Here is an 18,668-nt window from a genome sequence, read left to right as displayed (position 1 = left end):
ATAATGTAATCTTTGCTAATAGCATGTACTGTAGCTCGTGAATATTTGGCATTTTCTTCTCAGTCACTTCATAGCTGAAAGAGAATTTTCTCATTTGAGCTTGTCATTTATGGTGCTGATTCACTCTTTTATGCTTTTTAGCTTGCTACTTTAGAATTTCCTCCAAAGAAGCTCTTTGGAAACAAGGATGAACGAGTGATTGCGGAACGACGGAGTCACTTGGAGGTAATGGTAACTTAAAAAAAAAAAAAATGAAGTTTGTTTAGATAGAATTGTCTGCGCTTGACCAAGAGAAACCATTCCCATATGTTCAAAGTTAAATAGCCTGCTTTAAGTATGGAGTTAGTTGCTGCTTCATTTAACACAGGAGATGGCAGCAGTAGATTGAAAAGTAATGAAACATGACTTGGAATAAAAACCCTGGTCTGGAAGAAAAGCGTCTCTTTAGAGATGTTCATAGGTGGTACATAGGAAAGGTAATGGCACCTGCTGTGGAGTTCCTTGTGACAGTGGTTTTGGTCTAGTCCTAGACTGGTTAAAGAGAAGCTCTGGAGCCATGCACAGCTCTCTGTGTAGCATTACAGTGGTGTCTGCAGAACAGGACTCTCCTGGTGCTGGTTTAATTTCTCCTGGCCTTCAGAAAAAATGATGGTATCTGCTGATGATATGGCATCCTGACGGTTCTCCTTTTTTTTTTTTTTTGTTTATTTGTTTGTTTGTTTTGCCTTTTTTTGTTCTTGTTGTTCCTTTGGCTGTTTTTGTAACATAGGATGGGAGAGTGTCATAAAAGGCTCAGGCAGAATGCAAAACAAAATCTGGGTGTTTGCCTCTGTCAGTTGTTCAGATATACCAGCTGGCACCCTGAGTAAGCCCTCCTAGCCAGGAAGGCCAATAGGATCTATTGGGGTGCATTAAGAAGAGCGTCTCCAGCAGGTCGAGGGAGGTGATCCTGCCCCTCTACTCAGCCCTAGTGAGGCCGCATCTGGAGTATTGTGTCCAGTTCTGGGCTCCACAGTACAAGAGGGATGTGGAGCTGCTGGAGAGAGTCCAGCGCAGGGCCACAAGGATGATCAGGGGCCTGGAACATCTGCCCTATGAGGAGAGGCTGAGGGAGCTGGGCCTGTTCAGCCTGGAGAAGAGAAGGCTGAGAGGGGATCTAATCAGTGTCTATAAGTACCTCAAGGGAGGGAGTGCAGAGGATGGTGCTGGTCTCTTTTCAGTGGTGGCCACTGACAGAACTAGAGGTAATGGCCACAAACTGAAGCACCAAAAGTTCCACAGGAACTTAAGGAAAAATTTCTTGACAGTGAGGGTGACAGAGCACTGGAACAGGCTGCCCAGAGAGGTTGTGGAGTCTCCTTCTCTGGAGATATTCAAAACCCGCTTGGACGCAGTCCTGTGCCACGTGCTCTAGGTGACCCTGCGCGTGCAGGGGGGTTGGACTAGATGATCTCTAGAGGTCCCTTCCAACCTTAAGCATTCTATGATTCTGTGATCCTATAATTTATTTAAGGCATAAAGGTTGTGAATGAGGTAAGTGTTCACTGTAGACAGATGGTCTCCATGCAAGACAAGGTTTAAAAAACTTGCTACTTTAAATGCAATGTCGTCTGAAGATTTACTATTTTATCATAGTTATTATATCCACATATCTCATGACAGAAGGAAAGTGATATGTAAGCATCTTTGAGCTTTATTTTTTTAACCTAGCTTTCTGAGTGTATTTTTTTCTTCTTAACATTAGATTTAGATATTTAGAAATACTGCGATTTTTCTTTTTTTTCTTTTTTTTCCTTTGTTTTGTAACACTATGTTGATGGTACAATCTTGGCTCCTATCATACTTTAGAACTCTATATTTTGATCTTAATGCATTTGGGAAAGAAGGAGAGGTGGGAGAGAGAGACTAACACATACACTGTGCAGCTGTATTGTAGCCGCATGAGGGTTGCCTGATTGTGCAAGCCATAAAGAATTTCAGTCTTTGTGTAGGGCTAGAGTAGCATTAAGTAGAGCTTCAAAGAAATAAATATAAACGTAGTTTGCTTACAACTGTAATCTTTTTCTGTTTGTTTTTGATTTTTTTCTGTGTACTTTACCTTTTCTGTGATCCACAAACAAAACATACCCTCCCACTGACTTTTGATGTGGAGCTGTCTTCCTTGTAGCACAGAATATCATCTGCTTTCTCTTTCATGTTCCTCATAAAGGGGAATTGAATATTTTCTCTTGGTGAAGGTATAATTGCATTGCATTTCAGTATTCAGTTTGCATGATTTTGTTCCAGTAAGGAATTAAGGAATTTAACCCCTTTATCTTCCTGACCCGTCATTGGTTTTATTAACAGATTCTATTGCAATGTTTATAAATGTTAGAATTGCTGTGTATAGTGATGCTTTAATTATGATTGTACATTATGATTGTATGATTGATGGCTTTTTTTTTGGTTTGGGTTTTTTTGCGTGTTTACATACCTGTATTTCAGGTAGTAAACTTGTCCATGACATTATAATATTGACTAAGTACTCAATGCTATGAAATTGCAGATCCCTCAAGGGTCAAGGGGAAGTCAGATGAGGAAGCCAAGCAAATGTTACTAACCTGTAACGATATAACAAACTTGTCATCAAAGAAAAACTTTAACCTGGACTGCTAATTACAGGTTTGCCTTCTCAGTGCGTGTTTTGCAGCTGTCTTTTCTGTATATGTACTGTAGGCCAACACAGCTTGAGGTCTTCAGCTAATAAAGCTACAGCCACCTTGGCAGAGGGAGAAACCACCTCAGCGGTGATGGTTTCCAAAGTCATACAATGTCATTTGAATCTTCAAAGCTCCTTGGCTTATACTGTGAGGCTATTTGGCAGACAGAGAATGTGGGAGAGTGGAACATGGTACCACTTCTGTTTAAAAGTCTGCCTACTGCATTCTCAAAGTTTTCAGCTTAGGGTGAGCCTTGAACATGTTAAATTAATAGAGGCCTCTATGAGGGAGGCAGTTTCTTGGCCTTTCGAATATAGCTTATTTCTCATGTGGGAATTGAATCATGTACAGGTTTAGGAAATTAGACCTTTGTAATTAGCAGAAACATACCTTGGATTGCTTCTAACAAACTCATGGTCTCTCTCTGTCTTTGTTCACTTGGCTTTAGTGTCTCATCCTGTACCTTCATTTGCTGAATCAAGAGACAAAGGGGAGGAAAAAATGTAAAATAAATGGCCATAAACATAAAAACTGGCAGTCTCTTTTAAGTTTCAGAGGCTATATGTTCTTACAGTAATGGTATAGTATGAAAGCTTATTTGGTCGTTCCACATGGTTAGTCAGGAGCTGATACAGTATTTTTTTAAAAAGCAAAGCTCACCTTCCAGCAATATGAAAATGTATATTCTTATCCAAAGTCTCAACTGACTTTAATGACTAAAAGTAGATGACAAACTAACAGATGTCAGTCTGATAAAAATGTTCTGGAGGAATATTACATATTGTGAAATCATTAGTAGAGCTACAATAAGTGTTTCCTTTTGGTGGATGACCAAGAAATTACTCTCCTTGTTACTTTTTTTTATTAGATACTTACATTAGATTATTTGCATTAGATCTTTATAAATCTTGACTTGAGCTCTTTTAATTGGAGTGGGATAGTAAAGCTTTGACTTCCACAGATCACCAGTGAACAGCAGTTCCTTTTAATTTATACTTCTCTTTTTGAAGTATGCATGCAAGACTAAATTAAAATTCACTTTCATTATCCACCTATAAGACAAGTTAAGCATTCCAGTCAAACAGCTTGACTAAAATATTTTCTGAAATTACCAGAGAACCCATGAGGCCATTTCAGTAACCAATTGCTAATTCCAGAAGGTACTTTAGTTGAACTGTTTGAATGAAAATCACCAAAACTAAATTGGAATGCTCAGTCTGCTCTGGAAAAAATAAATGAAGCATTTACACTGAAAGTTACTGTAGGAGCTATGCTTTCTACTTTTCAGCTTCAAAATTAGCTAAATTTAATAAGCAGAGAGTTGGTACTATTGCAGAAAAGTAAGCACTTATTTCAGTGGACTCACTTTGGGTTTAGTCAGGGAAATTTTTCTTGTGCCTGTTCTAAAAAGATCTGTCAAGTCATCCTTTGCAGGCACCAGGGCAGCCTAAAAAGAGTTTGAGATATATACATATACATAATATACATATATGTGTGTGTGTGTGTATGTAAAAATAATACCTCATCTCTTAAATTCCAGCCACAAGAGCAGAAGTACTGAACATAACATAAGGATTTTGTGGCACTGTTCAGTGCAACTGATTTAGGAGGTGGAGGAGGGGAGAGGTTGTTTGTTTTTAAAATCATCGTGTAAAACATCCTCCTTTCAGGTTGAGTTAAGATGTGGAAATATTGTTTGAACATAGTGGGGATAGTTGAACATATATAGTGGGGAAACTACTTTGAGTAAAAGACTACAGCAAGCCCCAAATTCTGATTTTAAAATCAAAGTAAGTGTGAAGTTCATGTAAAATATTAAGCTCCATCCCTCTCTCCTTCCCAGGACAAATACTGAACAACCAAAAGCTTTGAAGGCTTCATCGTTGGTAGGAAAACACTGTTTGCACTTTTCTCTCTACGTGTGAGATTAATCTGAAGAGAAGTCTTCTGATTTCTGGCATGAAATGTGTTTGTAAATGGACTGCTTTTGCTTTGGGATTTGTTTGTGTACTACAAAGTGATTTGAGCAAGATCTTACATTTCCTTAGAGTTTTGAATCATAGCAGACACCTTTGCACAAAGGACTTGCCTATACATCTTAAGAGAAAGTCAAAATTACTTATTCTAAATGCCCTATTGCAGTCTGTTAACTCAGTATTTCATCAGGTACTCGTTGCAGCGCAAAACTCTAAATTAATTGTTCTGCAGTCTAACGCCTGTAATTTCACTTCAGAACCAATCTTGCTCGATTAAATGAAACAGCCAAGAATTCTTTTGATTTAAGTTAATGAATAGGTGTTAGTCTGTATATGTCCTTTCTTGCAGTTGGAAACCGGTAAATAAGGATATACAGCCCAGTTACCTGTTTTCCAGTCCTTGTTTCTAGGGCTCCATTTCCTCAGGTCTGTTAGTGGGGAGCAAAAGATAACAGTCAAAATAATAAATAAATAAAAAGTAAATAAAACAATATGAATAAAATGGAAAAAGACACCAACACCACCAACCACCAACAGACAGTGCTACGCTTGCTAGGAATCATGTGTGTTTCCTTTTGCAACTCTTTACAGAGCTAAGAGAATGAAAGAAGGCCAAAACTGTAATAGTATAATACATATACTCTGAACCTGCTTAAAAGATAGATATGCTCAATTCATTTAAAATGAATAATACAGTTGTGCTTAACCTTCTAGCTTCTTGGTGTCTGCTGATGAAATTTTCAATGACAGGTACTAATGTGAGAGGCAGAAATAAATCTTGTATGAACTGCATGATTAAATCATTCTGTCAGTTCTGCAGAATTATCTTGTGAAAGTGCTAGAAACCCTAAACTGACAGAATAGAAGTATTGCTGTTACCTATAACCAAACCAAGCTCCCAAAAATATGCCTCTAACACAGAAGCTAAGTCCTCTGGGTTATTATTTGTTTGTTTTCCTGTTTTTGTTTTTCTGATGCATTTGCCTTTGATGGTGATAATTTCTATTTTTACATATATATATATATGTATATATATATACACACATCTCTGAAGTTAACCCTTTTTTCTTTAAAAATGAGATTCTGCTATTTTCACGTGACTCCAAGAATTTGGTTCTAAATGACAAAATGAAATAATGCAACTAGTCCATTTCATTGAACTTGAAGTTGTTATTGGCATTAAGTGGTATTAATAGTTTTAGAAGTAACACCCCATTGGCAACTAGCAGATGAGGCATCTGAGAGACCATCTCAAAATATTTATCCACAAACATGGGCAAACTGAATGTTTTCACGTTAGATCAATTTCTTGAGGATTATTTTGAAGTCATGAGAGCAAAAATATTTTAATGAAATTTTAGATTGTTCTGCATGGACTTCTTAAGTTCATCCAGTTAGCCTTTTTTCACAGACCATCCCTTAATCCATTTAATTGAGTGGATCTGCTTCATTACAGGTAGATTGGTGCTTCTATTGCAAAAAAAGAAAAATTACAGTGGAAGAGTTACTGTTTGTGGCTATTTTTTTTTTCCTGTCACTGCAACCAGTCACAAAGACTTTTCAAAGCTACTGATTATGTATCAGTTCAAAGTGGTTATTAAAAAGAAATTATTAGACTCTAGTATCAGCTTACAATAACAATAACCTCCCTAATACCAAAGCTTTTTAAGAGCTTTAAAGCCAGCTGCTCACTAGGCTGATTCTTGTAGGTTGAGCATGTGCCTCTGACAGTGTGGTTGTGAATACTGTTCTCAGAAGCATCTCAAGAGATGGGCTTCAGAAGCCATTGAGAGTACATTTGATAATCTTTGAAAGATAAAAGGAAGCTCGTTCTTCTTTTACAGACATGAATGCGTATCAGAAATGACTGCTATTGCAAAAGCAAATGCTGCAAATTTCAGTGTCTGATAATCCTGGAAAGGATTGTTTCATACTCCTAGCCTGAGCTACAAGGTTTCAGCACCTTAGAGTGAGGATTTTCATTTCCCAGTTGAGGAATGGGGCTGTAATGGGATCACAGAACACAAACCGTTCTACAAACAGAAGAGAACCGTTGGGTGTGGGGGAGCTGGGAGTATCAAATATATGAAATCTGCGTCAAAGATAATTATCTGAATTAGCCATGATTGGTTTGCGCCAAGTGCCTTTCACAACCTCTAGTTACTGTTTAAAAGAATTTTAAACAAAAATAACAGCTACTTAGTAACAACACTGAAATCTTGACTTGTGTAGAGACAGTAAAACCTTAGGAGTTAAAAACAATAAAACCAAATAGCAGTTAGCTATTTGAGAGCGATTTCACGTGCCATGTCCATGGCCTTCAGTGCATCCTAGGGCTGCCCCAGTCACCTGGCCTTCCTTCTTGAAATGGAAGCCCTCCAAGAGCTGTAACAGCTCTCAGTGGTAAAGGATTTTATCTTTTTGTGTGCAAGGTCCTGTTGGCTTCGAAATATGAATATGTTACATTAGTTTTAATTATTGCTTATATTCACTGGTAGAAATAGAAATTGGGATTTTGCATACATCAGCAATTGATCCCATACCAATAAAATGTTACTTTGATCAAATACCATAGAGTCTCAGACAAGATGTGTTTGCTTGAGTGTCTTTCATGTAGCTCCTTTGCCATAATGTCATAGTTTATTTCTTTCAGTGCGTAATCTCAGATCCCTACCTCGAAAACTGGTTCTTCCATGATAATGATTTTTGTCTCCATTACAAATTAAGAATTACATAGGGTGTGCAGTTCAGATGGTTTTTGTCTTGTCTTTCTAAAGATGTTAGGATATCAGAAAAATGGAAACATATGCTTATCCTGGTTTAATAAGTTTAGAATATGTGACAGCATATAGTTTGAACTCATGGTTCTGCTGCACATCATAATGTTTTGCTGTCAGTTCAAAATAAATTCTTCAACATCCCCCTGCAAATCGAGTCTTGATTTGTGCACCTTTATAGGTCTGCAGTAATGGCTCTTTACATTCAGATGTGAGTAGATGAGTGAACAGTATTCAGCCAAGGATGCTGGGTTCAGCTCAATGCTATCCCTTTTGAAAACAGGCCTATCAGTCATCCTCCAGCATTTGATTTCACCAAAGGAAATTGAGGGAGATGCATGTCAAGCACTTTGGTAGCTGTTTACCAGGGCAGCTGCAGCAGATGACACGCTGTCATTGCTGGCCTAGGAATGCACGGAAAATTCAATTCTTTTGTTGTTCTTTCTATATAGGTTTTCACAGGACTTGTTTTGATTTGTGTTCTGGAGAAAAGATTGATTTCCTTAACTAGTCAGGTCTGCTATGATCTCTTTTAATATGGCCATTTACTTCCAGAGGAAGACTCACACAGATAAAGCAACTGTAAATCATAGTTGTTGATGGCTTTTTTCTTTTCCCACGAGACTACAGTTCAGTTTTCATTGGAGCTACTTCAAGTCAATGAATATAAGCTTTTAACATGCAGACATTGTAAGAAATATTAAGTCCTGTGGATTTTAAATGAGTATCAGGCAGAATGAGGTTGTAATTTGGAATGTAGACTGACTTCAGAAGTTAATTCAATTGATGCAGCATAATAGTATTCAGCATAATGTGCTCATGCCAGTAAATTTGCTCTAAATAGCTATAATGAATAGTTTGGATTTTGAAAACCGAGGAGAGCAATTTCACCTTGAATCATAACTGGCATCTCTCAGAATGCTTGTATGTTAGAAAAATTCAGAGGTGTATGAATTCAAGTAAATTTCAATACCACCTTGGGTTAAATTAAATTTTAGTGGCACTTTTGAAGATGTAGTGGTAATGCTGTCACCTCTATAGCTATTGAGAAAACCATAAACCTGATTCAATGAATTTGCAATATAGCATGCATAAAAAGGTAGGGAGATTTTCCCAAAGGGCCTAAGAATGTACATTGTGTTTTTCTAATGGATTCCATTTCTTAAGGAGTTCAATCCTTACCAGCCTAGCTTCTAAGTCACATAGTCACTCTAAGCTTATCCAAAGGCGTGTGTCTGTGTGTATAGCATTCCTGCCTGTCTCTCAGCTTTGGATTAAGTCCACCAGTACAGTACAATACAGTACACAATACAAATTGCTGCAGCATTGGTGACACTGCAGTGACTTATAGCAGCCAGGAACACAGACTTCCATGCTTCAGTTTTGCCACTTCAACTGCAAAGACAAGTGAGGGCTCAATTCTTTGGTATAAAAGTAAAATCATATTTATGTGGATTCTGTACTTATATTCATGTTAACACTTGGGAGCAGTGCGGGTAAATCTCTTCAGTGAGAAAAGAGCTAAACTACATTTTTTTGGTGGGAGCTTTCAGTCTAATGCTTTTCTATCTAGTTCCTTAACAAACAGGTTGGCTTTAACAAATTAAGAGTTCACATTGGCAAGGTACTTGCTTTGCCATCCTCTTGCTATTTTTACTTAGTGAAACCCATAAATAGTGGTGTTTTAGGAAACTTTGCCAATCTACTGCACAGGCAGGTGAGCCCTGCTGCAAAGCCATCCTGCAGCAAATACTCTGTTCCCAGAAAGGTCTTATCTGCTCCTTTCCTAGCAGTTCTTGTTCCTACACTTGAGAGGTTTCTTTCCTTCATTAATAAGAGCACGTTCATGCCCTCAAAGTCTGACAGTGAGGAATTTGCGTCCTTTTGCACCTAAAAGTTTAGCTTATGTGTGATTTGGTTGTGTGTGGTTCTATATAGAATTTGTTCTGGAGAGGAATTGTTGACGTACATGCAATGGAGTTGTATGCATAGTTATAAGGCATGCAAATATAGGATAAGGTGATACTGTTTGTGAAGTTCTTGATTTTAGTGACAATTAGGAATTACCTGTAAATAGTCTTGCCTCTGATTAGGGCTAATCAAAGTGAGCATGAAGGGTTTGATTAAAAAGTCACATTCTTTTATTCTTTGCTTGTATAATGTGAAGCCAGTTAATCCAGTCCTGACGCTAGTTAATGTCTGACAATATGAAGCAGATGACCCTCCCTTTAATATTACGACTAGTACAGTTGTACCTTGCCATTTGCAATCATGTGTGGGTCTTCCCTTGTTCTCTTTAAAAAATCCTTGTGCCTCCACAGGTTGTGTGAGACCAGAGAGCAAGGTCTTTGTTAATTGGGATGAATACATTTCTGAGGCATATATTACCTCTGACTAAGGTGCGCAACTTTGACAGTACTTACCTAATACTGCTTATTTGGGGTTTTTTGGATTATTTGTTTTTTTGTAAGGTGAATACAGCCCTCTGGTCTTTGTGCAAAAGATACTGGCCCAGGTGATTGTATCATAACCTTAGAAACTTTCTCCTTGGGTATTTCACAGAAATAAGATCCTTTTGGCACTAGGTAGTCTCCCAGGCAAGTCTTTTTCTCATCCTTACGAAATCACAGCTGCATATAATGACTTAAGGCTATGTGCAGGAAGTAAATGTGTACAGATACAGGGGTGACATTAGCTACCTCCTGAGGGACCTGAAATATAACTCGACTCATCGAATATCACAATCTGTCATGCTCACATGTTTACTCAGAACTACTTTATGATATCTAGTCAAGGTGTTGGGAAAATAACTGAAACCTCATGCTTTCTTTAAAAGAGAGAGAAAAAAAATGCAAGAGAAGATCAAAATATGCCTGAGCTAGCTCTACCTGATGAGTGGAGAGCGAATCTAATTCCTGAATGGGGGGAGGTGAGGACTTTAGCCATAGACCGTGTGTGGTCCCCCATTTTTTGAGGTTGCTCCTCACTCCTGACCCAGGTAATCCTTTTTTCTGTAGTGGTTAGCGACAGGGTCCATGTCCTGAAGGATGCTGAGCTAGCCGAGCTTGCAGTGCTTTGGTTTCGTGCTTCCATGGGATTACTTTGTTTCGCTTTCTTGGTATAGTACCACAGCAAATTTCCCTTTACAGAGGATTGGTTCCCATTGATTTTTGCCAGTATGAAAAACAATACAGCCATTGGAAGTGGTAGAATTGATGAGAAGTTTGCATCCTATTTTTGTTGGGAAGGCATGAGACCTTTTCTCCTCAGATGTGGTACATAGGAACACTCCAGACTGGGCTCTCGGCCAACCTGAACACGTGAAGTCTCTGTGCAACACCACGTCCTGTCAGAGGTTTAACTCGTGCTTTTTTTTTTTTTTTTTTTTTTTTTTTTGCCTCAGCAGAGGCTGTTGTTAGTGATGATAGTTGGCATTTATCCAGTGTTTCATATCTGCAAACCACCCTGGAAGTCATATTTTTGAAAACACTATGGAATTAACTAAAATAGAGAAAGTTGATTAATTTGGGAAGGAGTCTCCAGATACTAGTTTTCCTTTGCATATATCTAGCAATTTATTTTTAAGAGGCAGAAGCAGGAGATACCCTGTGATCTCTGGAGTTACAGTGGGCTCCCTTTGCATGTGTTGTCTTTTAAGTTCCTTATTTTTGTGATAACAAATTTCAAGCTAGAAGTATTCCTGCCTGTCTGCTTATCTGGGGTTAGATTCTTCCTCAGGAATATCCTACTTTGCAGATACTCCCTTTGAAATCAGGGGGACTAATTGCAGCTTAATGTCTTTTTTTTTTTTTTTTTTTTTGGAGCCAGTGAATATATTTCACTCTTATTTATTTATTTATTTTACAATCAAATTCCTATCCTATAGAAAACAGCTGTTGATACCTGCATGTGCTTTGCTCTATGAATAATTCAAATCAAGATTTGATTTAAAGCTTGCAGCATTTAGTGCCAGTCAACAGAATAATTATGTGATTGGTGCTGAGGGAAACCAGCATATATATTAAAGGAAGTGAGGAGCCAATGCTAAAAGTTAGATGAGCAAATGAATTATTCCTGCTTCTGCCACTGATGACATTCAGTGACCTTGTGGCAAGGTTTTTAACTGTCAAACTGATGTATGGGTGTTAAAAGACAGAAAGGGAGAAGAGGCTATTTTCAAAAATACCCAAAGCCTTGCAGGGTTGATCTCTGTAAAACTTTCAGCACTTTCAGCTCCTTCAAATATAAGTACACATCATTTATTATGCCAATTGTGAAGTGTTATGTTTAAAGAATTTTAAATACTGCCTTTTTAAACAAAGTTACTAGAAACAATGGAAGGGGAGAGAGTACTTAAAAAGTTTCTTCATTTTGTGGAAGTACCAGTATTGATGAGTTTTTAAGCAAACCAAAGTTTAATGAAAAAAACAATTCTTATCAAGCTGTGCTATTGTTCTCTGAGGCTATCACTGTTTGTAATAGATTATGGGAACAACATCTTTGAACTGGATTCTCCTTTAATATGTCACAATTGAAAGCATGGTAAGAAAAAAATCACATTCCAGAGAGCTTTTTTGATTGTAATAACTATAATAACTTTAAATTAAGTTATGGATTTATGTTAAAATGGCTGAAATTATGAGGTCCCTACATCACAAAGTACTGCAAAAATCATTAAAATGACTTTGCTGTGCTGATGGATTACGCATGAGATGAACACAGGCCTATTACTAAAAAAGTGAACCCCATTAATATGGTAACTTTAATAACATTTTAAATGGTTACCATTCTGCCAGTTAGATAATAAAAGAAAAAAAATAGGGAGGAAGTGAAGAAAATATTTTGAACCTTACCAAACTTTCTCTGGTCTTGTTTCATTTCCAAGTACTTAGAATGTAATGTTAAAACTTTCAGGTATAGCTGTCATAGATTTAAAGTTAAAGGCCATAAAGGTTATGATGAATGCCAGGAACTCAAAAACGTTGCCTTTTCTGATTTGGAGATAGTTTTAAGATATTTTAACCTGATTTCTGATTTCAAAAGCTTTCTATGGGCCAGGTCTATTCCATTCCATGAACTGGTCTTCCTGAATATACATTTATACTGAGTAATTAACTTTGTCAGTTTTATAGTTATCAGTTTTATATTCCTGTTACAATGTCAGGGTTATATGTCCTCATATTAAGACATCTACAAATTTATAATTAGGCTTTTTACAGCAAATCAGCAAATGTGATAATTTGAAAAAATAAAATGAAACTCACAAGGGAATTTTGAAGAACACTTACTATACTAAATACTCTGAAACAGATGAATACAGTTTTGAAAGGCTAACAAAGGAAAACAAGTAATAAAGGCATGTTTTTGAGGGTATTTGTGGCAGTCATCTACCTTTTTTTCTTTCAAAGTTCATTATTCAAGTCTAGCAAACATAGGTGTTACATACCTGAGACAAGAATTTAGATGCTGTTGGGAAAGTACAAGTAGGGAGTCCCAATGCTAATTGCATACAAAATGCTTTTTTTTTTAAAGCTAAAACCCCAGAAGATCCCATTGTGCTTCCAACATAGTTTTAATGAGCACAAATAATAATTAACAAATTGACAATTAACAATTAACAAATAACAAATTAACAAATAACAATTCGTATATATTTGTAAAAATGTATATATTTTTGTAAAAAATATTTGTATATTTTGTAAAAATGTATATATTATATATATATATATAAAATATTTGTAATTCTGCAAACACAGAAATATCGTGTCTGCTGCTTGAGACAAATGTAAAATAAAAGCTTTGAAACAACTCTCCCCTTCTTCCTCACTATGAGACTCACCTCCTGGCTGGCATATCTGGGCAGAGGAGCCTTAATTTTGTTGAAGCAGCAGCTTCTTTATGTGAAGGACATGTTGGCCCTTGTGCTATGCTGAAGCATCAGCATTGCAAGCAAGGGCAAATGCAGATATTTCATTTAAAGCAGGGCTAATTTACTCAGAGACGTTGATGAAGAGTGCATAGTGGCAAGCCATATGGCTAGAAGCCTTCATACAAAATGAATTTCATCAAAAAGTGGTAGGGTCTGATTGTTGCCATTTTCCAAAATATCTCTATCACGTTCAAGGAATCTCTAGTGTTTGCTGAGCAACTCCTGCTTGGTTCTGGGAAAATAATTATACCTGCTGTTCCTAGTGCTTCCATGTCAGATAAGTATATGCTTACAGAAGAGGGATATTTTGAGCTGCCATTAGGACTATCATGCCAAAGCAATGAATAATGCTTCTACAGGAAAGGCCTGACAGTCAATTATCTGGCTATACATACCAAGGTGAATGCAATTGGTCTTGTAATGTCTCCAGCGAGAAATTTTGGTGCCTTTGAACCTTCAGCTGCCATAAAATGAAATTACTGCAGTAACTTTTCAGTACACCTCTAACAGTATGCTATGTTTTGCATTTAATTTTCTACCGTATTCATCCTTCAGGCATTACTGGATTGGGACTTTTTTAAAGGACCCTGCTTTGTGAACTAATTATGACAAATGTTGACATGACAGCTGTTGCTTGCTTTAAATTACCTCTTAGTCGGTCGGAATTCATCTTGAAGGCATTTTTGTAATGATTTTTTTTTCATGAACATTAATAAAACCTGTGGGAGATCTGAATAAAAAAGAAAATCCACCAGTCCTGCCAAGAGAATGGCTTATGTGCCAGCTGCCTTTGTTGTTGTTGTTATCCTACTTTCAGTGATATTAATGCAGCTGGCTTCCAAGGCACTTAAATATATGTTGTTATATTATGGAGAATCTCTCCTTGAGAAGAGTCATTCACAGGACTTGCTTCCCCAAAAAAACACTTTCTTTCCAAAGAAGAAAAATCCAAAGATCCCAAAAGATACTGCATTCAGCTGAACCTCCTGTTCTTCATAGGATATTGCACTGTTTTATCTTGTAGATATATGTGCCCCTGAATCCAAGATAAGTGTGTAATTTCTGGACTTACCTTTCTTTTGTCTATTCTGTGACAGAACCGAGGACTTTATTCCTGTATTCTAGATGAGATTTCCCTTGCAGCTATTTGGGTGATATCTGGTAATCTTTTAGTACCTGCCTTATCAATGTTTTATCTACACTGTTTCATGTAAATGTTGTAAACATGATTAATTAAATCATGTGAAATGCTGGTAATAATTCAACCCATATGTGAAGGAAATCCTGTCAGTTTTTCCTAAGCTCACTCTGTGCTAATGTACGTCTGTCACGATTTCTCTAGGTACAAATGGATGCAAGGTGCACAGCAGCTGGTAAATGTTACCTTTTGGAAACTGGAATGCTTGTTTTGGGATGGACTTTTAAGAGTTTGGAGGGCAATCCAGTGAAAAGAGGGTCTTAAGTCCTGAGATAACAGTGAATTTGCTCAAAGTTTATGCAGATGGCCTTGATCAAAACAAATCCCTTACAGTGTAGTGGTTATTGAGCCTCGATGAGGAAAAGATTTCTATAGTCCTCCTCTTGCATCCAGAATTAGTGAAATTCCTGCAGAACAGACTGAGCTTTGCACCCAATACAGTATTTGGTAATGCTAAATTGTGGTATTGGTAGGACATGATTAGCAGAAAGCATCACATAAGTATAGAATAAACTAATTACTAAGCTTCGTAGGGGAGAAAAGTGGGAAGTATTTCCTCTCTGTTTTGCTAGGGGGAAGAAAATAAGAAGTGTTTCTTTTCTATTTTGATGTTCCTTTATGATGTTAATATAGGCATTTCAGGAGACATGTTTTACAGATAGGTGTAAGCGCTGTTGGTTATTTTAAGCACTTTTCATTCTCCGTGGAGAGTTTTATTTATTATGTTCATTTAATTCATCAAAGTGATCGTAACCAATGCAATCAAGAAAACCTGATGGCATTTTGCATTTATTTCCCCCAGAAATACCTCCGGAGTTTTTTCTCTGCAATGCTGAATTCTCCCTCCTCTCCACTGCACCTTGACAAGGTGGGGCTGACGCTATCGAAGCACACCATTTGTGAGTTCTCCTCCTTCTTCAGGAAAGGCGTTTTTGATTACAGCAGTCATGGAACCAGCTAACTTTTGTGCCAGGCCCCTTATGCGACAGAAGCCCAGTCAAAGTGGTGCCTTTCCTGTGGTGTGAGAGAAAAGGAGGGAGAGAAGAAAAGGTAACTTCATCCATGCCTGCAAACTTTCATTGGGACTTCTCCACTTGACGGCAGACTGTGCTCTCTACCAGTTCTCCTCTTAGTGCCTGCATTTTACTGGTATGGGATGTGCAAACTTTTTTTTTTTTGGATTTGTGCTGTTAATATTGTACAAAACTTCTGACTCTTAGGCTCATTAGTGAGAGCACTTCCTTTCCACTTGCTGAAACAATTGGCTATGATCATGCAAGAGCATCTCCTGTTTCCTGTGGCTATGTAGCGTAATGACCGAGGTTTGGAGCAGCCTAGTTTCCTTTCAGTTCCTCTCCACATTGTTCCTTGAAGAACAATGGCAGTTTTGTAACCTTATAACATAACTGTACATTTGAGGTCATGCTCGAACTCAGTGACTTGGTTGTTCACAAAATATGTACAACAGAAAGAATATAATTAAAATCCTACAAAAGTCTTCTGCACATAATTATTTTGAAGCAGAATGAAACAGTTCCCATTAATTAAAAAGTAAAGGAAGCAATAGTTACTGCAGAATGCAGTCAGCGTCTTTTCATATTTTCTAATTACTTAGAAAGTAATTGGATACTATGCACTGTACAGAGCTCAGAGCTATGCAATAGCGTAATGCAAAGTTATATATATATATATATAATATGTATTATTTGTTTGAAATACAGCTTCTTCACAGCAGCGTGACACTGTAATGCCTGAGTTTTACTTGAGGATTTTACTAACAGTATGTTAAAATCACTCAGGACTCATTCATAATTGCACATGTATATACAGATAGAACTCATTTTGTATCACTGTGGGTCCAAAAGAAATATACACTGTGACTGGAATTGGGTACATATACATGTTTGTGTATAATTGATTGTATAAAAATCAGAATCAAACAACTTTCAGGTATTAAAAAGCATAATGCAGAGTGGGTTTTATGCGCCATTTGTGTCATCTGTGAGTTGCCATCACTTGGCTCTGGTAGGTCTTAATAATCAAACTGTTTGATGTTATTGAAGATGATTATTAAAACCTAACCCGACAACAGTGGTAATAGTTTTGACATATACATGACAAATTATAGGGACAGTAATCATATTTCATATAATGTGATAGGTAAAGACATTTGGATTCAATTAACAAAGTAAACCTGATGGACTAAGAATTTCAATTCCAATTTAAAAAAAAAAGTAAAAAAGGGACAAAAAAGTTATTACAATGATTTTCTCTTATTTTGGGGAAGTATTTTGGTGATTTTTTAATGTGAGCAGATTACTGCAGAAGTCCATCCGTAAGGGCAGAAATTGGGCTGGTATGCATATCAGCATGGGAACTCTGACCTTAAATCTCACTTCAAAGCCAGAAGGTCTTCATTCTCTCTGCTCTGTTGGCCTGCTCCCCCTTCCATCCCATTGCAATACAATATGATGAAGAATTAACGTTAAAGAGTTCAAAAAAGAAGTTTTGCTTTACTGTCCTTATAGCATTATGTCTTTTGTGTCGCTTCTATGAAAGTGCCTGGCAGGCCAGGAACATGGCAGGCTCCTTTCTCTGTTATGCAAAACCAGTTTCTGCAAATTTCCTAGCTGAAAAAAAAAAACATAAGTGGTGACAAGCAGTTAGCTAAAAGCACTTCCCCATAGAAAGCAGTGTAGAACCTGTTAAGTGAAACTTGTGGTACCACTCGGAAAATGCGTGACTGCGAGGAGGGGTGAGCCTGCTGGACTCCTGCAGGAAAGCCATGCGCTTCATGGCACTGTGGATGTGGAGAACTTGTTTTAAAATAGCCCAGCTGGTCAGACGGTTAAACTCCAGTGAAAAATAGAATATCCATATTCGTCACATGAGTTCAAAACACGACTAGTACTGGGTTCTTGTCCACAGTATTAATTTCAGAGAGGACCAGATGCTCTGGTGATATAAATCTGGCAATAAGGTGGCTAATTTATGTTGGCTGGTTTATCTGGCCTGCAGCATTATTGCTAATAACAAAGTAAAGGCTGATTAATCACTCAATTTAAAATGTCATCAAGTTAAAAGCTACAGAAATGCAAGTGTAAGCAGGCAATTAGGACCACAACCCCAGCCTACCAGCTTTTCTCACCTTCCCATCAGGTATCCTTCAAAGAAATCCAGAAGGTGGATGATTATAAGTTAAGGCAAGACTACGAGGCATAATTTTAAACCCAGACTGTGTGTCTTATGAAGAGGCTATCAATAGAAATTGAGGTGCATATTGAAATTATTAGCTATCTGCCAGAAGTCCAAGCTACATTCCTGTAAAAAGTTCTATTGCCTCTGAAATTCTCCATGAATTTTATTTTCAAAGTGTTATCAGCTGCAAAAAATACTATGAAAGAATCAAGGGCTGGTACTGTTGTCAAGGGCTGGTACTGGTTTTCTTTTTCTTTTCTTTTTTTTTCTTTCCCAAAGTGGCTCTATAATTAAGCTTCTGGGCTTTACACCAGCAAAGTCCTTAAGTAAATGCTTAACTTCTGCATCAGAACTATGCATCTTCTAGGCTAAATGCATGCTTAATTGCTTTACTGAACTGGGGCCATATTTCTCTCTGTAGCTGAAGTTGTGCCTCCATTTGATGCATCAGTCCACTTGGTTTGTATCTTTGCTGACTCTATACCAATTTTTCACCAACAGGGATGTACAAAACAGCCCAAAAGACAAGAGATGGTGTTGGGCAGTTTTAATGCCGGACAAACACTGAGCAACAAACAAAAAACACAGGGCAAACAGCCCAGCGTAAAGCCCACGTGCAGAGGCCTTACTGCACGTGACCCCCACTGCTCTAACTGGAAGTGCCCTTCCTCTGTATGTGGCACCTTAGCTTTGTCAGCTCAGGCAGGGTTTGGAGGGACCTCTGCCCATCCTTGAGTAATGGGAATGTTGTGTGTGGACATCTGGTCAGCCAGTCTGGGGCATCTAAGTGGCAGTCTGCAAAGCTGGCCCAGCCTCCTAACCTTGTTCTGCTTACTTTGTCTTGGAGATGATGGGCGATAGCTGTTAGGTGAGTATGTGAAGTCCTGCGGC

At 37.7% G+C, this 18,668-nt stretch overlaps 1 protein-coding gene across 3 annotated transcripts in view; it reads left to right on the top strand.

The window, feature by feature from the left end:
- KIF16B (kinesin family member 16B) overlaps positions 1-15,622 on the top strand; it is a 121,877-nt gene extending 106,255 nt beyond the window's left edge. For 2 of the 3 annotated variants that reach the window (XM_088520557.1, XM_088520554.1), the window contains 2 exons: positions 142-225; positions 15,382-15,622. In XM_088520557.1, the coding sequence (XP_088376683.1) occupies positions 142-225; positions 15,382-15,540 (243 nt within the window). In that variant the 3' untranslated portion in view covers positions 15,541-15,622. The remainder of the gene's footprint in view (positions 1-141; positions 226-15,381) is intronic. The other variant, XM_088520556.1, reaches the window with a different exon arrangement.
- The last annotated feature ends 3,046 nt before the right edge of the window (positions 15,623-18,668 follow it).

This window comes from Tinamus guttatus, unplaced genomic scaffold (genome assembly GCF_059628265.1).
Source record: "Tinamus guttatus ecotype Peru unplaced genomic scaffold, ASM5962826v1 Tinamus_guttatus_pri_ptg000090l, whole genome shotgun sequence".
Lineage (NCBI taxonomy): Eukaryota > Metazoa > Chordata > Aves > Tinamiformes > Tinamidae > Tinamus > Tinamus guttatus.
Note: the sequence above shows the minus strand (reverse complement) of the source record. Positions and strands in the feature narration are given on the sequence as shown.